This window comes from Athene cunicularia (genome assembly GCF_003259725.1).
Source record: "Athene cunicularia isolate RWA chromosome 1 unlocalized genomic scaffold, athCun1 chr1_part1, whole genome shotgun sequence".
Taxonomy (NCBI): domain Eukaryota; kingdom Metazoa; phylum Chordata; class Aves; order Strigiformes; family Strigidae; genus Athene; species Athene cunicularia.
In genome coordinates, this window is record NW_020799091.1 from 73502898 (window position 1) to 73525686 (window position 22789).

A 22789-nucleotide genomic window follows, 5' to 3' on the forward strand; every position below is an offset into this window, starting at 1 on the left:
GCTGGGGGGGCGGCGGGCCGGGGGCCAGCACCGTGCCTTGCGAGGTGGGAGCTGCGCACCAGCACGCCTGCAGCCCGGCCCTGATCCTTCTCCTGGGGAGTACCCCATCTCCTGGGGGTTTTTATGTGTTTTGATCATGTTAATGTGCTGCTTAAAAAAAGACACCATGACAGCAGTGGAGGGACATAACCCCTAACCAAAACTGAGTGCTTAAAGGGTTAGGTTAGGTGGGTTGGTTTTATTTTTTTTTTTTATTTCCACAGGAAGAGCAAAGATGCAGAGCGGCAAATTACACATGTGACTTAAAGATGATATATTTTCATTGTGCCTAAACACAGGAAAGAATTGAGTCCTGGTCTCTTTAGATAAGTAATCAGTTGAGACAGCCAAAATGTTGGCCCTGAGCACTTTAAGTGTGGTTCCCTCCCTGGGACCGCCTCCTTTCACAGCCATGGTGGTACCAGGTCATCCACCGCCCCAGCTCAGGGGAAGCAGCAAGGCCAAGGGAGCTCCTGAGACCGGGACCACCTGCCTGTGGCTGCGCCAAGCTCGGCAGCAGTTCTGCCCCATGGCAGCAGCCCCACGAGGGTTGTGAAGGCCCTATCATTCAGCTAACAAGGCAGAAGAGGGCTAGTTGCAGCACTGTTTTGTTTGTTTGTTTTTTGTTTGTTTTTTTCCCCCAAATCAAGTATTGTTTAAGAACTAGGAAAAATGTTGTCAGCATCTTCTCTCCAGAGAAAACAGAGAATGAGGATTACCAAGAGAAAAAAACCAAACAAAACCTTCCCTGGAAGGCTTGAAGAAGCTCCACCCCGTGGAAGAACTGGGTTTATGAAACACCCAACATTTTCTACCATATAGCTGCTTCAGCAGTGTGGGGGTTACTCTGGATCTCACCCTGAAGGGATTAGCTCCTCAAGTACTGTATGACTTGTATAGTTTACACATTTTTCTTTGAATGAAGTACCCAGATTTATCTTTGGGGAACAAGAACCTAAAACTAAAATTCTACCACAGCATCACATCCTCACATTTAGTCCTTTCCTCCCTCTTTCCTGTCAGCCAAGTGCAGTGACCTCCTGCCCAGGAGCTATGCTTCTGGCAAACGTGGTGTGTTGAGGGCACTGACCTCAAGGTTAAACTGTGGGAGCATGACTAAAAGTTTAGTGTTGCAATTCTGGTATGTATTTTATTCATGCCACCAAGAAAGACAGCAAACTTCCTGGCCATTATCCTGACACACACACACACACACACACAAGATGGGGAAGAGAAAGATCAGTTCCACATAGGGGAACAGAAAGATCAGTGAGAAGTATTTCCAAGTAGAAGTAAGTTTTGTAGCCTTCAGGTGTTCATGGAGCAAGTAGATTCTTGGCTTGATACTATCTATACACTTAATATTGTCATTGTATCAGAAAGTATCATAAAGGAAATGTGTCTGGGCATGAGACAGATCACCCAATTCACACTATGACATAAAAAGGATTTCCTGCTGGGCTGCATAAGGTTATCCCACCCCCTAGTCAGCACTCCAAGTTGTCTTTGAACAGCCAGCTCCTTGTCAACATACCAGCTGAGTGTGAACAGCTGCTGATGGGGGAATGCTCTAGCATTTGTAACTGTTACTTAATTGCAGCCTCTCAAGACTCTTGCCCTAATTCTCCTCTCACTTCAGACAGGGAAAGCAAAACAAAAATGAAGGGGGCTCATTCAAGTTTCTAAGAGATGGGAAAATGAGTAGGCATAGCCCACTCCATCAGCTCTGCATTTCTCCAGATGTGCAGAATGAAAAAAAATAAAAGAGCACAGTATCACCACAAATTCATCAACTTTACACTTACTGTCACATCATCCAGTCACAGAAGTTGCAATTCATCTCAACTAATTTCAATATGAGTGTGATTTTTATATTTGATATGGTCATCCTCAGATCCCTTTTTAGTCAGTGGAGAGAAAAAGGCATCACTGATCGAGCCCAGATGTGCTAATCAGAAGGAGGTGAATCGCATCCTGTAAACATCTTCAGTGACTATAAAACAACAAGCTCAGATCAAGGCATGTGTGCTTGGTCATGCAAATGCCATCCTCTATTCTGAGCAGGAATAAGAACACAGGCACGAGTCACTGGCCCATTCTCTTTTACACAGTAATGGAGGTGACATTAGTGAAGATTGGGTGCTTGTTGAAAGCTCAGGAAAGCATTATAGCTGCAGTCAGCTCGTCTAATGTCACAGCTGAAAAAGTGAAACAAATAAGGGAGGGCTACTGAAAACAAATGAACTACTGCTTAAGATAAAGACCTTGTGTGTGCAGTTCCTTTTTGGTCAATCTTACACTAAAGCCGATCCAGAATGTTTTTGCAGCAAAACCAAAAGCAACACTGCAACGACAGGGAGATTCTTGAAGCTATGCTACCCAGGGAAGCGAAACCCTTCATCTCGGGCAAGACAAGACAGCTAACAACAAAGCCTTTCTGCACCTTACAGAAGAAGTGAGCATCTGAGGCAACAAACTTACTCAATACATGCACATATGTTTTTACGTGATACTCTGTTGGAGCTAGAGGTCATCACATCATCTCTGATCTGCAGGAGGGGGGATATTCATACTCACTGTCCTTTTGGTGCCACCGCACTGCATGCAGAAACACACCACAGTAGTGAAACATGAACTCGTGCCCGGAGCGCTGAACTGTCCCCCGCAGCAGAGGTAACAAGGTGCGCCCATCAATTACCCTGACAGAGAGGACAGGAGTCACCAGGCTGCTTAAGAATTTTCAGTCTGCAGGTGGAGCATGAGCAGTACTCACTCCCTATGTATGCAACATTAGGGTTTCAAGTGTCATTTCTAACCCAAGACACTGTTTAGCTAATGAGCCCTGAGATTTTTAATTGTGTGGATGAGTGGAGACCAGTGATTAGCAGTTACTAGCAGTTTTTGCAATTACAGCTAGTTCACCCATCCTGCCTGGGGATGCAAGTTACCATTACTGTAATTTTCCTGGAAGTAAGTGATAACCATATTGAAGGCATTGTTCACAGCTTCTAATTTTCTCCTTGAAATGAAAGTTACTGATGGCTATATGAGCTCGAGGCTTCATTAAAAAAAACATCAAACCAACCCACTGGCTGCATTGACTAGCGGTTTGATTACACACCACCAGTACTTCTTATGCTTTTTGCTCAGAAGACTTAGCCACCCACACTTTACTTTCTCATGCTCTTTAGAGAAGTCTAACATAGGTGTTACGAATTGTTTACCATTGAGGAAGCTACTTCTCCAGTATTGACAGCCAAATGCAGGCCATGTGCCATTTGTTCCACCTTCTCTACTCCTGAAGAACCAGGCTTTCTAATCTTGGAAAGGGCCTGTGCTAGTACTCTAACAGGACCACCCAGCTTTGTGAATATCTGTGGATTTTTCATAAAAAATAAGATTAAAAGAGGATTTTTTTTGTTTGGTGTTGTTTTGTGTTTTACAGTCATCCCAGTGTCCCAAATCAACCAGGTTGGCTTTTGGTAACGAGAAAACTGAATTAGCTAAACAACCCTTGATAAAACATACTGTTTTCCTTTGCCTTTTCTATATAAGCAGACAAGATGGGGAAAGCTACACAGAAAGAAAGCCAGAGAACTACCTGGTTAAGAAACAAACAGAATTTAACCTGTGGCTGTTAGGATACATGACATACATAGCCGGCTATCTCTAAATCAAGAAAGGGGAGAAAATATGGTTTATGAAGCCACCTTTGTACCTGTCCTGAGGCACCACCCCTCCAGCCAGGTTAACTACTGTTGGGAAGATGTCCATAAGGCTTGTCAGGTCATGGATAACGGCCCCTGCAGGCAACACTCTTGGCCATCGAACAATTCCTGGGACACGGATCCCTCCTTCCCAGCCTCCCATTCCTTTTCCACCTGTTGGGGGAGGGGGCGGGGGGGAAGTACCAAAAAAGATAAACATCTAGTATCTTTCATTCTTTTATTATAAATGTATAATAAAAGGTTTTAAAACTTTTAGAATATTCAAATAACTTTAATGAAAACACACTAAATCCTGGAGAACAGTAGAATGACTACAGTGTGAATTCTGTTGTTCAAAAATATGTATGATTAACCTCTATTTTATACTGCTTTCTTGGGTGGCATGTACAGCAACCCACTATTAGGCAGAAGAGGAACAATTTCACCATCTGACATTCTGACCCACAGTTTTAATTGAATGTCATGTCTAAGAATAATCTCCACACTCCCTAATAACTTGCCCAAGAAAAAAGTCCGTTATTAATAAAAACCAAAATCTGACTTGGTGTCAATGGAGTAGAGGCTGCAGCCCCACTTGGTACTCAAGGAAGGGAGATTAACAGAGGGCAAGCTTGGTTGTCAGACAGTTCTGTCAGAGGCAGCAGGAACATTACAAAATTGTTTTCAGTCCTGGAGAGAAGTGGGGGCACTTAGAATAACATTTGATCACCCTCAAGGAGTTTACAGTCCCAGGGATGCTCTGAGGTGGTCCCGAATGGAAGGGTGCAGAACGTGTGCAGTAAATAGGCTTGGAATATGCTGCAATGATGAAGACTTTCCATCTACATTTCTGCTGAAGTTGTCATAAGGTAATCCAGAGTCTTTCTTAACTTAGTTTCTCTCTTGCATTCCTCCAGTCTTCTAAATTCTCTGCTCCATGCATTGTCTCTCTTGCAAGTCAAATTATTCATTGTTTTGAATAGCATATCAAAGTGAGAACCATTAACTAATCACAGATATGAATTATAGATGTCAAGGCTGGGAATATTAATGAAAAAATATGGTTTAAAGCCAGAACTCCAAGCTGAGCATCCAGCTAGAAATAAAAATTGCAGAAGGATGAAGCTCAGGTACCTATATGACCTTTGCTCTGTTATTCCTCCTATCAAGGGCAGAGATAACAAGTCATTGCTGGAAAGTGTTATAGGAAAGTTGGCAAACAAAAGTTGAATCTAGCTTATCAGCTCAGCTAATAAATCAGCCCCTGAATTGTAGTTTATACTAGCCTCTGGCTTTGCTAAGTAATGCCAGACTTTGCTGTGGGGAAGATGTACTCATAGCTACAGCAGAGAAGCAAGGTGCCAGAGCTTTAGAAGCTTTAAAGGCTGACAGGGTGGCATGGTGGATTATAAACAGGGCAAGTCCAGTGGCTCGTGCAGTAATCTTTGTGCTATGTAAGATAACAGTATCTCATGCTTTGTTATTCACTATTGGCTGCTCTCATTATTTGTATACGTGGCTTATCTATCTTCTTGTTTTTAATATCCTGTTAGCAACAGCAGCAGTGAGTTCTACCAATATTTATGAATTAAACTAGTTTTTATTTTTAACCTTGCTTGTTAGTTTCACTAGGATGTCCCTTTTTCTGCTGTATCTGGACATAAATGGGAATACCTTTCTGTTGTTAATAACTAAATTGATGATATATCTCCTCTTGTCCCCTCTTTGAGCAGGCATGACTTCATCATTGTCCTTTCATACTGAAATCTCTGCCTAATCACATCCACCTTTCCTCTCTGGACTCTCTCATTACTAATATACTTGTGTTAGGTTAGTAGAGGTGCATTCATTAAGTTATGTTCTGAGGTACTGAAGTGAACTCTTTGGCCTTTTTGCATCTGCTACTGGTATGGAAACTTCAGAATTGAAGGCTAATTTAGGATTGTCCCTGGATGAGATTCCAGCTGTATTAAACATTGCTTATTTGTGGCTCATCAGGTAACTTACTATTAGAGAATGTGCATTTTGATGCTGAGCAAGGTCAAGGCACCTGAATCTTCCTCTGTGGAGAAATAAGTGATGGGAGCCATTTTAAGCCTTCGCTATACAGTAAATGCCAAGCTGCCACAGTGGCTTTTCACGGCTTGGCAGTCTGGAGAAAGCACACACAAGCAATACCATAGATCACTTCCACAGTTTTTGACACTGTGTTGCAAGCCAGTCATAGAAAGAGTGTCTACAAACATCTATATAATAGACAAGAAACTGGAAAACTGTATTAAGAAAATAGTAAGAAAATGGTATCTTCCAGTGCTGATATAGATAATTATCTACTGTGAAAAAGAGAAGGATGTTTCAAGTGAGACTCCAAACAGTGTGTTCTGGTTCTGCATCAGGGGGAGTTCAGGTTGGACGTTAGGAAAAGGTTCTTCATTGAGAGGGTGGTGGGTTACTGGAACAGGCTCCCCAGGAAGTGGTCATGGCACCAAGCCTGTCAGAGTTGAAGAAGTGTCCAGATGACACCCTTAGTCATATGGTTTAGTTTTAGGTAGTCCTGTGAGGAGCAGGGAGTTGGGCTTGATGATCCTTATGGGTCCCTTCCAAGAGATATTCTATGATACTACAACATTTTCAAGTAGTGCTTTGGATTATGGATTAGATATGGTATGGTTACAGTATTTAAAGACAACATGAAACTAGAAGGGGGTACAAAGGTACTGGAGTCTAAAGAGAGGATGAACAATGGGGAACATAACAGCACTGAAATACATGATGACATTGCAACAACAGGGTGATGCAAGTAGAAAAGGAAGAATCTTGTCTGTAGATTGGCAAATAGGGCAAGATCTGTTGCTTAACCTGCAGCGAGGAAATCCAAGGTAGGTACCAGGAAAAAACCTCCAGCAGCATAGACTGTATAATAGTAGCAAAACTGGATTATCTGGAGAATCACTGAAGGTTTTTAAGAAAAATTTAGACAACATAACTGTCATGAGTAGCTTTGGTGAAAGTGACTGTGTCTGAGGGCTGAAAGATGAATAGCTGATGTCCTGAATTTTCTCCAGCCCTACAATCCAAGACCATCATCCCAGCATATAGTTTAGTAAATATAGTCTGTTCAGATGTGTTTTATTCTATCATTTTATTTTTAAGAGGAAGTCTTATGCATGTACACATGACCAAAATTTTACCTTTATAGATTCCATTCCATCCACCAAACTGAGCATTTCCTCTGTGAGACTCCAAGGATCCTCCATGATCAGATGCAAAATAAATAAACGTGGTATTCTTCAAGCCTTCTTTGTCAATAACATCCAGAAGCCTGCCTATAAGCAAAGCAAAACATCATAACTATGTTTGGAGATGCAGTCAGCATTTTTAGGTCTTGACTCAAAATTCAGTGAAGACTGAGTTCTCCATTTACCTGAACGAGTTATGTTATGAGCTACCACAAGTAGTGCAAAGAGTAATCTTGCATTACAGAAATAATGAGAGCCCAACAGAAAGCTGCTGAATGTGTCAAAAATTTGTTTGTGGTGTCTATAAAAACAGGAAAATAAAAAACCAATTGGAAAATAATTTAAATGAATGACCTTTTTATTCAAACTACACAGAACACACTGTCAGCTTTATGCTATAAATTCTCTGGGTCGAGGATTGTCTCTATTGTCTAGCTTCAAGCATCTTGAAAAGCTTAAATAATAGTGCTGCCTAGATTCCTAATCATAGAAAACTGCTGTGCCTCATCAGGAGCTGAACAGGGACTCTGAGATCAGGCTGCATACTATCAACCAAAATCTCCTGATGTCATTGGTAAAAACTTCACAGACTGTAATTCAAACCTAACTTCATAAAGAATGTTTTTGCTACTGATAGCATCAAATGTTTATATGGAATATGATTTATCTTTGATTGCTTGTCCTCATCACTTTCTGCATCAAATATATTCACTAAGAACAGCTTCCATAGCTACAGAAGCAGCAGCAAAAGCTGAAGTACTCAAGCAAAAAGCATAAGCCAGTGATCAGTTCTTTTGCTCAATCTCTTCTCCTTTACAGACTTCCTGTGTCTCCTTGGTCAAACTACTTATTTACCTTACCTCAAAATAGACACCTTCCCCCAAAAAGAGTTTAGATTGAGACTTAGCTGTCCAACCCCAGACACTTCTGTCCTCACTAGCTCCCATCCTGTTTGGCCTTTATAAGGCATTCCTTACACCATCAGACTTCTGCTACCCGCGGCTCTGCTTGCGTATCCTGTGCCTGAAGGTGTCTGGTGCCAAAAATTTGGAAGAGGAGCATGGCAGCAGAGTCCTCTCGTTCAACTGGATCTTGCACGAGTTCTCAGCCTGCCCATCAGAAGCATCAGGCTCCTCTCAAAATACAATTTTGTAAACATGGTTACTAGAGGAAGAAAAGGTTCAGGAATTAAATCTTGGCCTGGATAGGAGGGGAATACTTGGTCAGTAGGATCTTCACTTTTGACTAAATGCAAACAGTATGTCCCTCCCTCCTATTGAAGCAGAGAAGAATGACTAAGTAAGGCTAAATCTAGGCAGGCTAAATCTAGGCCTTTTTAAACCCAGTTGGCACTCAAAGCCTAGATTTAGACCTAAGTGAGTCTTCACGATGTACTGACTTCACACTATTTATTAAGTGAAACTCCATAGCTTTTAAACTTGGCCTTTTGTCTAGGAGGGAGTTCTGGTTTCTGCTCCAAGGTTTAATCTTCAATAAAAATGAACAAGTACACAAAACAACCATAGTATAATGTAATATTCAGCAGCACCACGACTTATATCTTCTGAGACTAGACAGAACTGGAGAAATGTCACACATTTTGATGAACAACATGATCAAGCACATATTTGATTATTTGACAGCATTTAACACTGCAACACAGAAGTGTGCAAATTAAAAAATAAAAAGAACAAATCCTCACAAGAATAGTTTGAACTTTCATCTTAAACAAAAAAAGAGGTGTGGTAATGGTATGGCAATCTCTGTATATAAATGTGTATCCAAGTTCACTGATTTTTGACATAGGCAAAAAGGGAGTTCTGTGACCACCCCTTTAATTTCTTTTCCACGTTCAAATAAATGAAGTATTTTCTTCAAAAAGACACTTACCCACCATCCAGTCCATCTCCTCTACGTTATCTCCATATAGGCCATGCTTGCTTCTTCCCTGAAACTTCTTAGTGGTAATGAGAGGGGTGTGAACATGCAAAAGGGAAACAAAGAGAAGAAATGGTCTATTCTTGTTTCTGAAATAAAAGAAAACAATAGTCATTTCTCTGCAAACTGTCTCTCAATCCAAAATGTAACAGTGGTATTGTAGTGACTATCTCAACAAAAATTATTATTGTGTTCTAAACCAAAAATTTTTGATTTTGACTTCTTTGCATTTTTGAGGTCTTGGGAGACAGACCAGATTGAAATACCCCCCAAACATGTTGGTTTTGTATTAAGACCAAAATAGTAATAGGCCCTTTTCTGGTTCCAATTTAGACATGTGTAGAACATTAAATAAATAACTAGTAAAGTTCATAGCCAGAAGACTGACACACTCTCAGAGGCAAGAAGAATAGGAATCACTTGCTTAAACTTAAACAAGGATGTCACTGAGTATCTGAGACATCCTCATGGAAGAGGCAGATATGATGCCGCATCCACAGGGGAACCATATTCCTTTAACATCAGGCCAGGCAGAATACCCTAGGAACCTGAGATTATCTGTGCTCAAAGTTTTGCGGAAGGGATTTATTCTACCTTCAATTTGCCTTAAACCCCCCCCCCCCAACCAACCAACCCCTAAACCCTGACAGAAATAGTATAATCTTATTCAAGGATATGCCCAGACTTGATGCATGAATACTTTTAAAGACTTGGTGGTTTGTTCAATTCCAGTTGAGGTTACTGACAGTATTGTAAATGAAGGACACCTTTGGAAAACAAACCAAGACTCACTATCACCCTCCTGTTTGTAAAATATTAACTTCATGTGACACTTTCTATGACAGTCCATTCATCAGGCTAAGAACATATTTCTGTTCCTGACGGCAGAAAGCCCAGTCCTTGGCCAGTACACCTTTATATTAGATGAACAAAACAAACACCAAAAAAATAATCTTCCTTTTCCTGAGGAGCTAACAAGCTGTGTATAAGATGAAGGACAGGAGTTGGATGCTGACAGGGAGGGGAATGCCAGAAAACAAATTACTGGCCAACATCAAGTTCAGCATGTCATCTGCCTAATGCAGTAATAACATTATTTTTAAAAATCCTTAAAACTCAATACCATTTTTATTGGTTACCTTTCAATGAATGAAACTGCCTCCTTCAGCATATTAGAAGTAGTTTTTTCTAGATTCATTGGTTGTTCAGTGATATCATGGTTTCTCATCAGGATACAGTTCCAGTACTTGGTGAAACCATAGCTGGAGAACCAGGAGATGAAATATAGGAGACCACAGATAGCAAGACATATAATTATTTTCCATTTTACTGAGAATAAATTGGTAAGTTTTCCAATCAAAAGAGTAAGCCCTGCAAGGTTAATCATCTGTGTGTAAAGCCAATACGTATCTTGCAAAGACTTGGCCAGTTCAGGGTCGTCCGTGCCTTGACACTCATTTAACAGGGTAAAAGGCATGCCATAAAAATAATCAAAGCCATGATTTAAAGGATGGTGGCAGTGATCACGGCGGGATTTGCAGTTCATACCCAAATGCCACTTCCCTGAAAATATAAAACAAAGATCTTAAGTCCAACATCATGACTCTCAGATTTGTCTGCCTGTATTTCTAATAGGTTGGCTGCACTCCTCAGTTAAGGTGCAGCCAGGGGAGGAGCTGGTGTGGAATGGGGACAGACTCTCAGGAAGCAATTGTGCACTGGCACTTTATCTGGCTAGAACAGCTGGTATTCCTCACTTATCCGTTAAAATTCCATGTGAGGCAACAGTCCAGCTCAGACGCCTCCCTGAATAAGAACAAATAGGGTTGAAACATTTGGTGCTTATTATTTTTCATATGATAAAAGTAGTCTTTCATCAACAGGTAGTCTGATGGGGAGAAACCAGAGAAACACTTGTGCCAAAAGAACCAGCTAAGTGAAAAAGTATGAACCAATTCACACACAAGTTCTATCTGGCCTTCACAGTCCAAGAACAAATTTCAGGAAGAAGGTGTACATATTGGCTCTGTGTGTCTATATTCATCTTCAAATGCGTAGCAAAAATAGGCCATTCCAAATATCCCATACAACTAGACATATCAGAATATGTCATTTACCGATAATGAGTCTTAATGAAGTCATATGACAGAGCAGTGTAATTATCCTGACATTGAAGGTCTGACAGTCTATAACCATGGGCCTAGGGGCTATTAGCTAGACATATATCTTCGAAGAACTGCTAACCAGCTCTGTGCTCATGTATATGAATGTAGTTCCCAGTGTAATTCCCAGTATAAGCTTTACCAGACTGCACTGAGCTACGGAAAGTTCCCCCCTTTGCACAGGCCTGGGTGCAGTCAGGACATCAGTAAGACTAATTTCAATTTAAGGAACTAAGTAACACCTCAGTGTGCTGAAGCCAAGCAGAGGTATGAAAATCACAGTAGTTACAATTAAGTACATGACACCTTTTGGTGTTCAGGCAATATTAGCAAAGTTAATAGGATTTTATTTTTTGGACATGTATTCTGATCCAAAACCCACTAAAGTCAATGGGAATTTCAGCTTTTCTTGGCAGAGTTGCTTTTTTTGCAGAAAATATGGCACTTTTAGAGTCTTAACTGTGATAACAAGCAGGATGCATAAATAACAGAAAATCTAGCCACCAAACATAATTAAGACCACTGTGGTGTCTGGGTACCAACTGGCAGACAATATTTTTCTGCTCTAATAGATCAATGAATATCTCTGTTAGTTCTTCCTAAAGCAATCTGTACTGGGCAAACAAGATTCTTTCCTCTGCATTTACTTCTGTTTGCAGTGTACATCTATGTATTCCATACAACCTCATTTTGGATTTATCAGATATGCTGTGCTGACAGTGGGGCTTATGGATGGCATTGTAAAAATCCCTCTGAGTTTGAAAGTTATGCATGCAAGAAACTCTAGTTTAACAGGTACTAGACATTTTGGCAAATAAAAATATTTACAGTAGCATCTCATTTAAATAACAAGCAATCAAAAGGTGGCAAGTTGCTATGTCTCATACCGACAAGTGCTGTAGAATAACCTTGTTGGTGCAGTATTCTAGCAAAAGTAGTTTCATTTGGTGGGAGTCCACCAGAACACCCATTCCAGAAGAGAACCTGCCGTTGAGTGCTGGATGCCATGCCTAGAGAGGAACAACAGTCTTCAAAATTAAACAAGCCAGTTTTCAGATTTTCAGTCTTCTCAGAATGTTCTTTCTAATGAATGGGAGGGACTCAGCTGCCCAAGCCTAGTGCCTTTTAAGAAGCCATTGAGTAAGCCCTGGGATATTCTGATTGATCCTCAGAACAATGTATTCTCCAATCCCACATCATCATTTGCTAACCCGATACAGATGCCTCAGCTATACTGGGGTGTCTACAAATGGCACTAAGATGCCTGTTTGTACATTAGGCAACCTCTTACAACCAAAGTTCTATCAAAATATAATGTTAAAAAAAGGGGAAAAAGCAACAAAAAAGAAGTTTTATATAGAATAGAAGGCTTACAGAGTCAGGGGTACACACTTCTGAAATGTACAGTTCATGATTGAATTTCTTGTAGCAAGTCAGAATCCCATCAGAGGAGCTACACTGATTTAAGGAGCGATTGAAGGAGCTGGGACTGTTTACTTTGAGGATGAGAAGACTAAGGGGAGACCTCATCACTTTCTACAGCTACCTGAAAGGACATTGTAGAGAGGTTGGTGCTGGTCTCTTCTCACAGGTAATTAGCAATAGAACAAGAGAGAACGGCTTTAAACTTCATCAGGGGAGGTTCAGACCGGGCATTAGGGAAAAAAAAAACAAACAACAAACCACAGAAAGAGTGGTCCGACAGTGGAATAGGCTGCCCAGGGCGTTGGTGGAGTCACCATCCCTGGATGTGTTTAAGGATCATTTATATGAGATGTTGGGGGATACGGTGTAGGGGAAAAATTTATAGAGTAGGGCTGATGGTTGGACTCAATGATCCCAAGGGTCTTCTCCAACCTGAATGGTTCTGTGTGATTCTGTGATTATTACTGCCATATGCAGTAGCTGAAGTTTTCTGTCATGAATTTACATGGCTGAAGTAAATCTGTTTTAAGACAACTGTTGAGAACTATTCCACAGTCTGACACATTTCACTATGAAAAATTTGTCAGGATATTAGAAATATTACAATGTACTTAATATAATCTTAATACCATTGAACATACAGTGTTTACACATTTTTTGTTCTTCATGTTTCTACCTCTGGGTGCTTTGAGCTTTTTGGTTTTTCATCCATTTCTGCATTGTCATTTAGGCACATTGAGTGTTTTTTTATGTAGGGATTTTCCCATAGAAATCAATCACTAAATCTAGTCATTGTTATTTCTGCCCACCTTGCTGAGACCCCAAAACCTTTGATTAACTAGTTTTTAGAATGGCTTATTTAAGGGGATTTTTAATAGCAACAATGGCTAGACAAACTGCAGTGAAGTGTTAGAGAGGCCTAACCTGATCTGATAGGGTATCTGCCAGTCAGGAAAGCCGCTCTGCTTGGAGTACAGACAGCAGCTGCAGCAATGTGCTGGGTAAATCTCACTCCGTCCTTTGCCAGGCCATCAATGTTAGGGGTCCTAAAGAAAAAAATCCCATCTCAGATAAAAATGCATTACAGAGAAGTTTGTTGTATCCTGCTCCTCTTAGTTTTGTCAAGGACATTACCATCAAATTTACAAAATTCTGTTTATCTACAACTCAATTAAGAAAGCTCTGGTATATATATTTTGAGATATCTTGACTCCCTAGGAATGAATTTTTCCACGGATAGATGTGGCTTTATTAATAACTAAAAAGGGAAAAAAAAAAAAAAAAAAAAGGTATTTCAACTCTATCCAATATCAAAACCTCAGCATAGTGAAAAAGATTCCATTAATAGATACAGTAAACACAATTTCTAAGACTATAATAGGTTAGAGTAAACACAGTGTGTGTATATATATATATATATATATATATATATATATACAAAATGGTTCCATCAATCAATCTATATACAGATTGATAAATACACTAGGGATAAATATAGCACATAGACTGAGCTTTCACTTCATCACAAGCCTACTGGAGTTGTTTGGTATTAAATCCTAATTTCAGTCCTTCATATTTCAACACTGAAGCTGTGAAAACTTATGAATTATACACATGTCTGACAAACACAGTGCATGGACACATTTGCAAAGTTCTGACTGTATATGCTGAAGATTAGAAGTCCAAGGAGGTTGCTCAAACATGCCTGTATAATTATTACTCCAGTAGGAATTACTGCACATGGTTTGAAAAGAAGTGTATCTAGATAAATTAATCCATTAATAATGAATTCACTAACGCTAAGTACCATCAGTGGGTTTTTTTTTTCTCCACTGAAATTCACCAGGAAGGGATAATATTCTTACCTTATTGTATCATTGCCATAGCAACCCACATCTCCTATACCAAGATCATCAGCCAGTATCAGTAAAAAATTGGGTTTTGAAGTATTTGATACACAGATTCTTGGAAACAAGCATAAAATTAGCCAGATGTTTAGGCAGCTCCTGGAATTAAAAGGTAATATTACAAACACATTTGTAAGCTTTACAATAGACTTTAAACTGTTAAGGTTTTGTGCGGACCCAGTATAGATGCAAACAGCTACCAAATACTGCCAGCAGATGGAGCTCCTGAATATTTACAAGAGTTCTTGCATCAGCAGTATTTTCTTTTTGCACAGGAATTTTGTGTGTGCATTTCTTTATTGAGATTTGGACTGATAGCAGCTGATGTTTGCAGCAGAATGAGTGGCTGGACATGTGCAAGTCTCCTGAGGCACCCCTTGTACAAAGGTGTAGGACCCTCTTGTCCAGGCTCTTGGAATGATTGGGACAGGAGGATGGAGGTGGTTGCTGTTGGAAGCACGCTGGTCATGATGGCAATGGCTTGACTATTACATCCACTGCACCCAGTGCTACACACAGCACCTGGAAAGTGTTCCTTCAGCCATGGGACCATCTGCAAAGTCAAAGTTGCAGCAACGGGCTTAAACTTTATCTTCCTAGAATACTGTCAGAACATCTCAGTCTTAGTCGCTCAAGATGTTTGCAAGATGCTGCTTACAGATGTTCACCTGAAGTAAAATACATATGCTAGAATATATCTACAGGCTGCTAGTTCATTAATAGCTACTGCAATGTGCTATACTGTGTATTAGATATACTCCTATAAACCCAGGGTAAAAGGCCTTGAAATACCAATAGATCTAAACCTGTATTAGCTGCTCTTAGATTCTCAATGAGTTGGGCAGGGAGAAAGGGGGAAGAGAGAGAGATCTGTTTACATTTTCTTAAGCACAACACTTGAAATCCCGGAAAGACCTTCAGCGAGTATCTTTTCTTACCATTGTTTTCCCTGGTAAAATTCATGGTTCCCCCTTGTATGAAGTGGGTACATAGTTGCTCACATAAATTCTGGTGAAAAAGGAAAGAAAAAAAAAATTAAAAAAATAAAAAATAATTCAGACCCCAGTAGTTCTGGTGATCTTTCTGTGAGGTTGATCATGAACTGCCCTGAATTATCACAATCATATTGCCACTGCCTGTGGCTGGCTACAGCAGGGGTGGGCTGAGCTAGTAGGGCTTGACAACACAGGCCCTACGTTCCTGAACATGTGTCTGCAGAGCCCCGCTGAACTGACACTACAAGGCAGGAAGAGCACAGCTGAGGGCAGGTAAGGTCAGAGAGCACAGCATGCAGTTTTGCAAGATCTGGCCTGTTCCCAACTGCCAAGAGGGGGACTTAGGAGCGTTTGGAAAGAAGGCTAAATGCTCATGGCTTTAAACAGTGTTAAAGGTGCCAGTTACTCAATACATGGACAGAACTGTTGGTATTCACCAAGAGGAAGGTTTTCACCATTTTACAAACAAGGCAATGATAAGTAAAACTAGTATCTCACTTTTACTTAACGTCAAATTACCTTCAAGGTCCAGGAAAAGAATCTTACCTTTACTGTGAGCTTAGAAACTACAAAAAAGTGCCTCAGAGAAAAGCAACCTGGCAACTATTCGCAGTGTAATTCTTAGAGACAGGACTATAGCTTTCTTAGATTTGGATGCCATCTAGTACATTTAAGAAGGTGTTTCTATCTGAATTTTACTAAAAACTGTCCAGAAACATAAATATCATTATGATTATTTCTTTAAAGGACTTCAATCCTTAATGCCATACGTAAGTTTAACAGGCCAGTTTTTCTAACTGCCAACTCTATGAACTTAACCTGGACTTTAAAAACCTAAAAATAACCTTCTGGTTTCTAAATATTTATTTTTGTCTGACAAGGCAAATTTTATGAGTGGAAGTAATTTCCTATGCTTGCTGAAACTGAGAGCACACCTAATCACTTCGGGCCAAGAACGGCTTGGGAAATGAACTCCTTTTCCTTGTGAATGACCAAAGACTAAGGGATCTGCAGAAAAAAGTTGCACTAGAACCATGGAAACAGTCATGCAGAACTATATGGTAAACCATCTCCACTGGGGACTGGGATACGCTCATCTTCATGGTATATGCTGAAGTAAATTAGAGATGACATTTATTCCTTCACTGTGAAAAGAGATAGAAATCGGAAATATCCCATCCATGGGAAATTCCTACTTTTCCACACTTCTTTTAATTTCAAAACAGCACAAGAACAAAGATGTTGTCAGCTCTATTAAGGAACAGATTGAAGCTAATAAGACTATTTACTTTCTATAACAGCTAAAAGCACGTTTGTAAACATAAAGTCACTTCTAAACTCAGGGAACTGTAAAGTTCCATCTTGACTAATGAAAGGCTTATTTTTTTTTTCTCCTCCAAAGTCAGCATGTTCTCCAGTGGGAAAATATAGCATTTTCTAAGATAACTTTTTTCTGCCTTTTTGGTACATAATAGTGTTACAATTACCTTGAATATCTGAGGAATACTAAACCGATCTGAGCAGAGTATAATCCTGCCCTATGCATTTCAAAGGATGAGCCAGGGGATAAAAAAATGTAGATACTGTTAATCTGACCAGGAAAATAGTATAAAACCAGTCAGAACCTGGGGTCTATTGATGATTTTTCCAAGTAACATCTAGGTGCTTGTTTGGCTATGGCTGAGACAATATGGGAAAATTATAATAAAGAAAAAAGAAAGAAAGAATATATATATATTTTTTAAAAAAGCTTGATCTCCATTAAATGTGGAATTTTCCATAGGACTGATGACACTTCCCCCTCTCTATTGGCAAGATCCTGAAAGGCAGTATTGAAAGCTCATCCTCCTTTCCCACTGGCTGTGTTGGAGATTAACGGGGAACCAGCAAGATCCCTGTGACCCAATGCACTGGCTGTTTGAAGCAGGACCTTGCTGTGAAAGCAAATGCCAGAAGCCTAATATCATGCTTTAAAAGACAGGCTGTTTTACTGTAAGGCAAAGGACTCACTACTAAAAGCTCGAATCTTTTATCTGTATGATGGTGGTGCCTCAGAATCACAGCCTGGCCATAGTTCCCCCAAACCCCTGATGAACTATGGCCCTGTAGGACAGAGCTGAAGTGATGACCAGGCAAGTGCACAAAGACATTAACGTGCACGAAGGAAGAACTAGTAATGGCTGTGGTCCTTATGTGTAATGGGAACTTCTTTCTGGTGCTTTAGCAATGGAGGCAAGAGCTCCGTCTTCCCAGCAGCGGGTAGGCAGCACTGTGTTTAAAGGGCTTGGGGTACATGATTAAACCAAAACTATCGCAGTGAAGACTGCTGAAATGCCTACACTGAGTAGCTGAGGATCATCATGGCCCTTGTGAGCTGTAGTGAAGCAATGGAACCAGACAGATCTGGACATCTAAGAAACCCCTTGATTTCCAGTGAGTGTTGGTAAGCTTCCAAGCAAGTACAACAGCTCTGCTGCTTCCACTTTCTCCCCAAAGGTTCCTGCAGCACAGCCAGCTGGTGACAGCAGACACACTGGTATTTAGGCAGAGACTTTGTACAACCCCTCAGGAAAGCTGTGAATTTTGAACCAGGGAGTTGCAGTAGTGGTTATTAATAGATATTTGGGTCTTAATGCCACTGGCAGTGGCATGATTAAAATTAGTGCTTCCTGATTCACTGCAAGCCATTTTAGGAACACTAACCTTACTAAATGACAAGAAGAAATATCAAACTAAAAAAAACCACCCAACCACAACAATGTAAATATGCATATTCACCTTTTTATGTCAGAGGCTGATTTCTTCTGAATGCAGAGCTCTTACTGACATCTCTAGGAGTGTCATGAATCCAGTACTGGGCCCTAGGGCTTGTCCAGTTTCCTTAGCTGCTGAATGAAAAAAAAAATAAAATTACTTAATCCATAAATTTAACATCAGCCTCTAGAAATCAGAAGTTACTTACAGAATTCTGAGAAAATGTCCAATAGTATTTCCCTCTGTAAGCCAGTACACCACAATAAATGATCAAGACTAGCAAAAAAGGCCAACCCCTTTTAACAATGTGAAAAACAAACCCTCATCTCAAATATTATTCTTTCTCTGAACTTCCTCTTGCTCCTTGGTGTGCTGAGCAGTCCTGATCTTTTAAGACATGCGATGGAGGAAGCAGGCTGGAACTTGCTCCTTTTCCTCTTACTCTCCCTTCCCCCAGTCTCCAGTTCAAAAACCGCCTGGGATCCCTGCCAGCAACCTCCAGCAAACGGGAACTGCCACGCAGGTTTTACATGAATTCCAGGCAGAGTACAAAGTCCTTCTTCTTGAAATACTGGCACAACATGGCGACTGCCTTCATTAGATTCTCTATCCACTTAATTCTCTGCAGATTTGTTAGAAAGCCTCTCACTGTTCTACTTGAGTGCCTCAAAAGAGATGCTGTAAGTAATAACACAGCACCCTGAGCCATGGGGTTTTGTTGCTCCCACCCTACTGTTCAGCCTTCCAGGCAGGATAACGTGACTAGCTTGTATTCCCTCTTTTCTTCTGTGATGTTTTCTTTTCTTCAATGCATTTTCAGGCAAGGTAGACCTACCTGTGCTGAAGATACTAACCGCGCTTTCTTCCCCCACCTCCGAGAACTGGAACTTTAATATTCTCCCCTCCACTAACACTTCTTTCAGAATTTAATTCTGTTATCATACACTTTACACTTCAAAAGGTCTTAAGCAATTACTTAGAGGAGCTCTCATCTATTCATTTGTTGACATTTCAGTTCTCTGAGTTCCCTGAGTACAGTGAATGCTGAATTTAACACTGTGCTCTAGAGAAGTCAGTAGGAGTCAGTGGGTAGAAAGATCAAGTAGCTTAAACTATCAGATTTGTATAATACACAGCAGGGACAGTCATGACTGGAAACATTTTTTATTTGTTGACCTCCTTTCACTCATGACTATACTCAGTTATTTTTATAAGATATAAGTTTTCAAGTTGGTCTATTTTGTATGATTACTTAACAGCTCGTAATGCTTACGGTGCAAAGATTTTTCTTGAAAAAATTGTATTCCTCAAAAATTACATCATGCCCTGGGAAAGAAGGATCTCTAAAAGTTGCCAGTAACATAAGTATTAATTTCCATTTGTCTTTGATCCAAATTATGACTAAACTTTTCTGTCATCCTTTCTAGACTCTAGATCTTTCTCACCATGTGATTGCTACTGAAGACGTGCCCATGCTGCTGCTGGCATGTCCTAAAAACCAACCAACCAAAACCAACCCAATCAACCCAAAACCTCCACACCTTTACATTCTTCCCTGATAACAAAACTCTGTTTGGAAGTAGAGGAGGCATTCTGCTAGCACAGACCGTGCATCCTGTTTCTCACTACTACGTTAGTGACCTAGTACAAAGGTAACAGCTGTGATTATTTATTATCTTCAACAGAACTAAACTTTAAAAAAAAAAAAAGTGTGGTTTTTGTTTTTTTTTTTTTTAGAAAAAATAGAGCTTTGTAACAATGAAGCAGACAGAAGATGTTTATCTCTGCGTTTTGAGCCCTGCAGTGTTTCCTCCTCTTACGCTGTTTTTCCACTGTGCCTGAGCACAGGAAGCTGCTTTTTACTCACTGCTGCATACAGGCAAATTCTCTGCCAGAAAAACTCCATTTTTGAGTCATTGTGTGCTTTGTACTGCCACTTTCTATCTGGCTTTTTGCACATGTCTAAGTACTAAAAGAAACACTGGCATTTATAGACTCCCTATACCTTTGACAAGTTTTCAGAGTGGACTTATAGTAGTCAAGAACAAATATTTAAGTGACACAAACAGAAATTTGTTTCTATATAACACTTACGAAAAAGAGACTAAGATATAAAAAGAAAATTATTAATCAGATAAACTGGCTGAGCAAGTAAAACATTTTCAGGGGTATTCCTTGGGGGCTGAGGGGGGACTGGGACACAGACTGTCAACAAAAACCAAACTAAAATAATCTGTTTCCATTCACTCAATTCAACCCCCAACTTCTTTAGAGTTCTAGCAGCAGCTTATAATAACCTCTGACTTCAACCTGCAAAAAACCCAGTCATTAATACAATTCAATGCCCTAAAATCTCTGCAATTTCACTGCAAACTTCAGTGCAAATTAACATCTCCTTAGAAAGTCTGGCTAGGGCCACACCACTACAGTATTTTTTGTTTAGTTTGGTTGTTCATAGTTTGTGGGTTTTTTTAGGGGGCTGGTGTCATGGGAGGTGTTGTGGGTTTTTTTTGGTTTTTTTTTTTTTTAAACTGGTATTGGCAAGACCCCTTTTTACAAGTTGTAGTTTGGAAGCCTATGTATACTGCTACCAAATATTTTTGAGCATTAATTCCAATATGACTCAAATGAACCTTATTTGTACAGAGCTATTAATCCAAAACATTTTTATTGGCATCTTATGTGCAATAAAATTAGTTTGCCAAATTAACACACACAAGTACCTCTTTCTGAAAAGCAAAATGCTTCTCCCTCTTTTGTAACTGTTGCAGAGTTATACTGGACTTCAACGTTTTGTACTTTGCACTGTGACGTGTTATTGTTACCCAGCTAAAGCTGCAGATCTGTTCAAAAAGCTATTCACAACTTGAGGACAATCTCTCACTAAATCAGACTCACTCTGTCTCAGGTGTTGCCCAACATCCCCACAAGATTACTGCAGAAATAAGAGAGAAATACAGGAAGCAACAATGACAGAAATGACTATGTTTGGATAGACTATGACCATGATTTGTGGACTGTAGAGGCACAACTGTGAACATCTTGAGTTCTGCTTAAGTCTGATATTTCTTACTGCTGCCGGTTCAGCACCATATGCTACAGTCTCTACAGTGTTCTCTGACTGCTTTCCTTGAGTAGGCATAAATTAGGCAGAGTCTAGGCCTATATAGCCCTCTCTTACAGTCAAATGTGCAAAACCAGTCTCCATTCAAGCCATTTACCACACAAGACAGGATTTCCTTAGATTTTTGGATAGTGGTGAAGAATGAAGGGAAAAATATCTCTGATCAAGACTCTTTTTCTTTATTTTCATCCATTTTGCTTTCCAGAGAGAGGAAGGACACAGTTATTTTCTGAAAGCTTTGTCAGCAGAGGACTCAGTGCCACAGGACATGCTAGTAAGCATCCATCTCACAAACTTTGTGTGCTGTCTCCTTCCTTATCACACCAACAGAGTGGGAATGTCCCACAGCATGGCTGCAGCCACGGCTTCCACACGATGTTGTACACAGAGAGCTGCTCTGGGACAGGAGTCAGTGTCCTCTGATGCTCTTCTATGGCTCTTCCAATCTTCCTTATTACAATGTCAAAGAGGGGCTCCGTGTCAGCTGACAGAGGTTTGGCTTCAGAAGGGTCTCGCGAGAGATCAAACAACAACGGAGGGTCATGATGGGTCACGCCTTCCCCAAAACATGGGCAAATTCCTTTTCCATAACAAGCCCCAGCCTCAGGTGGATGGAAGACAGGGGTCACATAATGAGCCTTCCAGATGGCTCCACCTGGCAGGAAAGAAATCTTATGGCACAACCACAAGACAGCAGATAAAAACGGAATAAGCCTTCAAGCAATAGGAGTAGAGCTGTTTACTAAGGAGACCTCTTCTCACACACCCTGGCACCCCCATCACCATAAATCAGATTCTCTGTGTGGAGTACCAACCTTGAAGATGGAAAACACTAGAAATATGAAGAAAACCACATTAAATTTCCAGTGCGGTAGTAGACAGCCTGTATTTCCACCCCACTTCCTATAGGTTTGTTACTTACAAATGTTTCTTTGCTGTAAGACATGTCCAGCTAGCCAGAATAACTGCTATGTTATGCGCAACAATTTCAGAAATCTCAGAGATCAGTACTGATAAGCACTCATCATGCAATAATTTTGTCAATTAGCAAGATAGCTATCAAGAAGAGAAAACTCATGTTTTACAGTTACCATGGAACCAATATTTATACTTACTGTCCTTTTGGTGCCACCGCACTGCATGCAAGTAGGACCCACAATAGTGAAACAGGAACTCATGCTCTGACTTTTGAGCTCTTCCTTGCAGTAGGGGCACCAAGCTTCGTCCATCAATCACCCTAATGTAATGGGAAGCAGCGTACTCAGGTAGGGGCAAACCTTACAGTCAACTGCGTACCTATCACTGCCTTTGCATTGGCTGAACCAGTGCTTGAGACAGCGTACGGAATAATTTGGTCATATATTTAGAGCAGCCAGCAGACTGCCAAGCCAATATTTAAATCCATATATATATATATATATTTTTTTTTTTTTTTTATTTTTTTTACCTACTCAAGACTTACTAATAGTATTCTGTTTTAATAAAACTGAAAAAAAAAA

At 40.2% G+C, this 22789-nt stretch overlaps 2 protein-coding genes across 5 annotated transcripts in view; both read right to left on the bottom strand.

Moving 5' to 3' along the window:
• The window catches only part of LOC113480676 (arylsulfatase H-like), a 27318-nt gene extending 9080 nt beyond the window's left edge, over positions 1-18238 (bottom strand). The window contains exons 1-10 of the mRNA XM_026849691.1: positions 18191-18238; positions 15356-15425; positions 14376-14516; positions 13435-13556; positions 11973-12095; positions 10063-10486; positions 8876-9012; positions 6938-7072; positions 3758-3920; positions 2617-2738 (exon numbers count right to left, since the gene is read on the bottom strand). Of these exons, the coding sequence (XP_026705492.1) occupies positions 2617-2738; positions 3758-3920; positions 6938-7072; positions 8876-9012; positions 10063-10486; positions 11973-12095; positions 13435-13556; positions 14376-14516; positions 15356-15408 (1420 nt within the window). The 5' untranslated portion in view covers positions 15409-15425; positions 18191-18238. The remainder of the gene's footprint in view (positions 1-2616; positions 2739-3757; positions 3921-6937; positions 7073-8875; positions 9013-10062; positions 10487-11972; positions 12096-13434; positions 13557-14375; positions 14517-15355; positions 15426-18190) is intronic.
• The window catches only part of LOC113480658 (arylsulfatase D-like), a 19526-nt gene continuing 14944 nt past the window's right edge, over positions 18208-22789 (bottom strand). For 3 of the 4 annotated variants that reach the window (XM_026849680.1, XM_026849673.1, XM_026849662.1), the window contains 2 exons: positions 22406-22527; positions 20850-21945 (listed from right to left, as the gene is read on the bottom strand). In XM_026849680.1, coding sequence (XP_026705481.1) covers positions 21578-21945; positions 22406-22527 — 490 coding nt within the window. In that variant the 3' untranslated portion in view covers positions 20850-21577. Of the gene's footprint in view, positions 18298-20849; positions 21946-22405; positions 22528-22789 lie in introns of those variants that run through there. The other variant, XR_003398500.1, reaches the window with a different exon arrangement.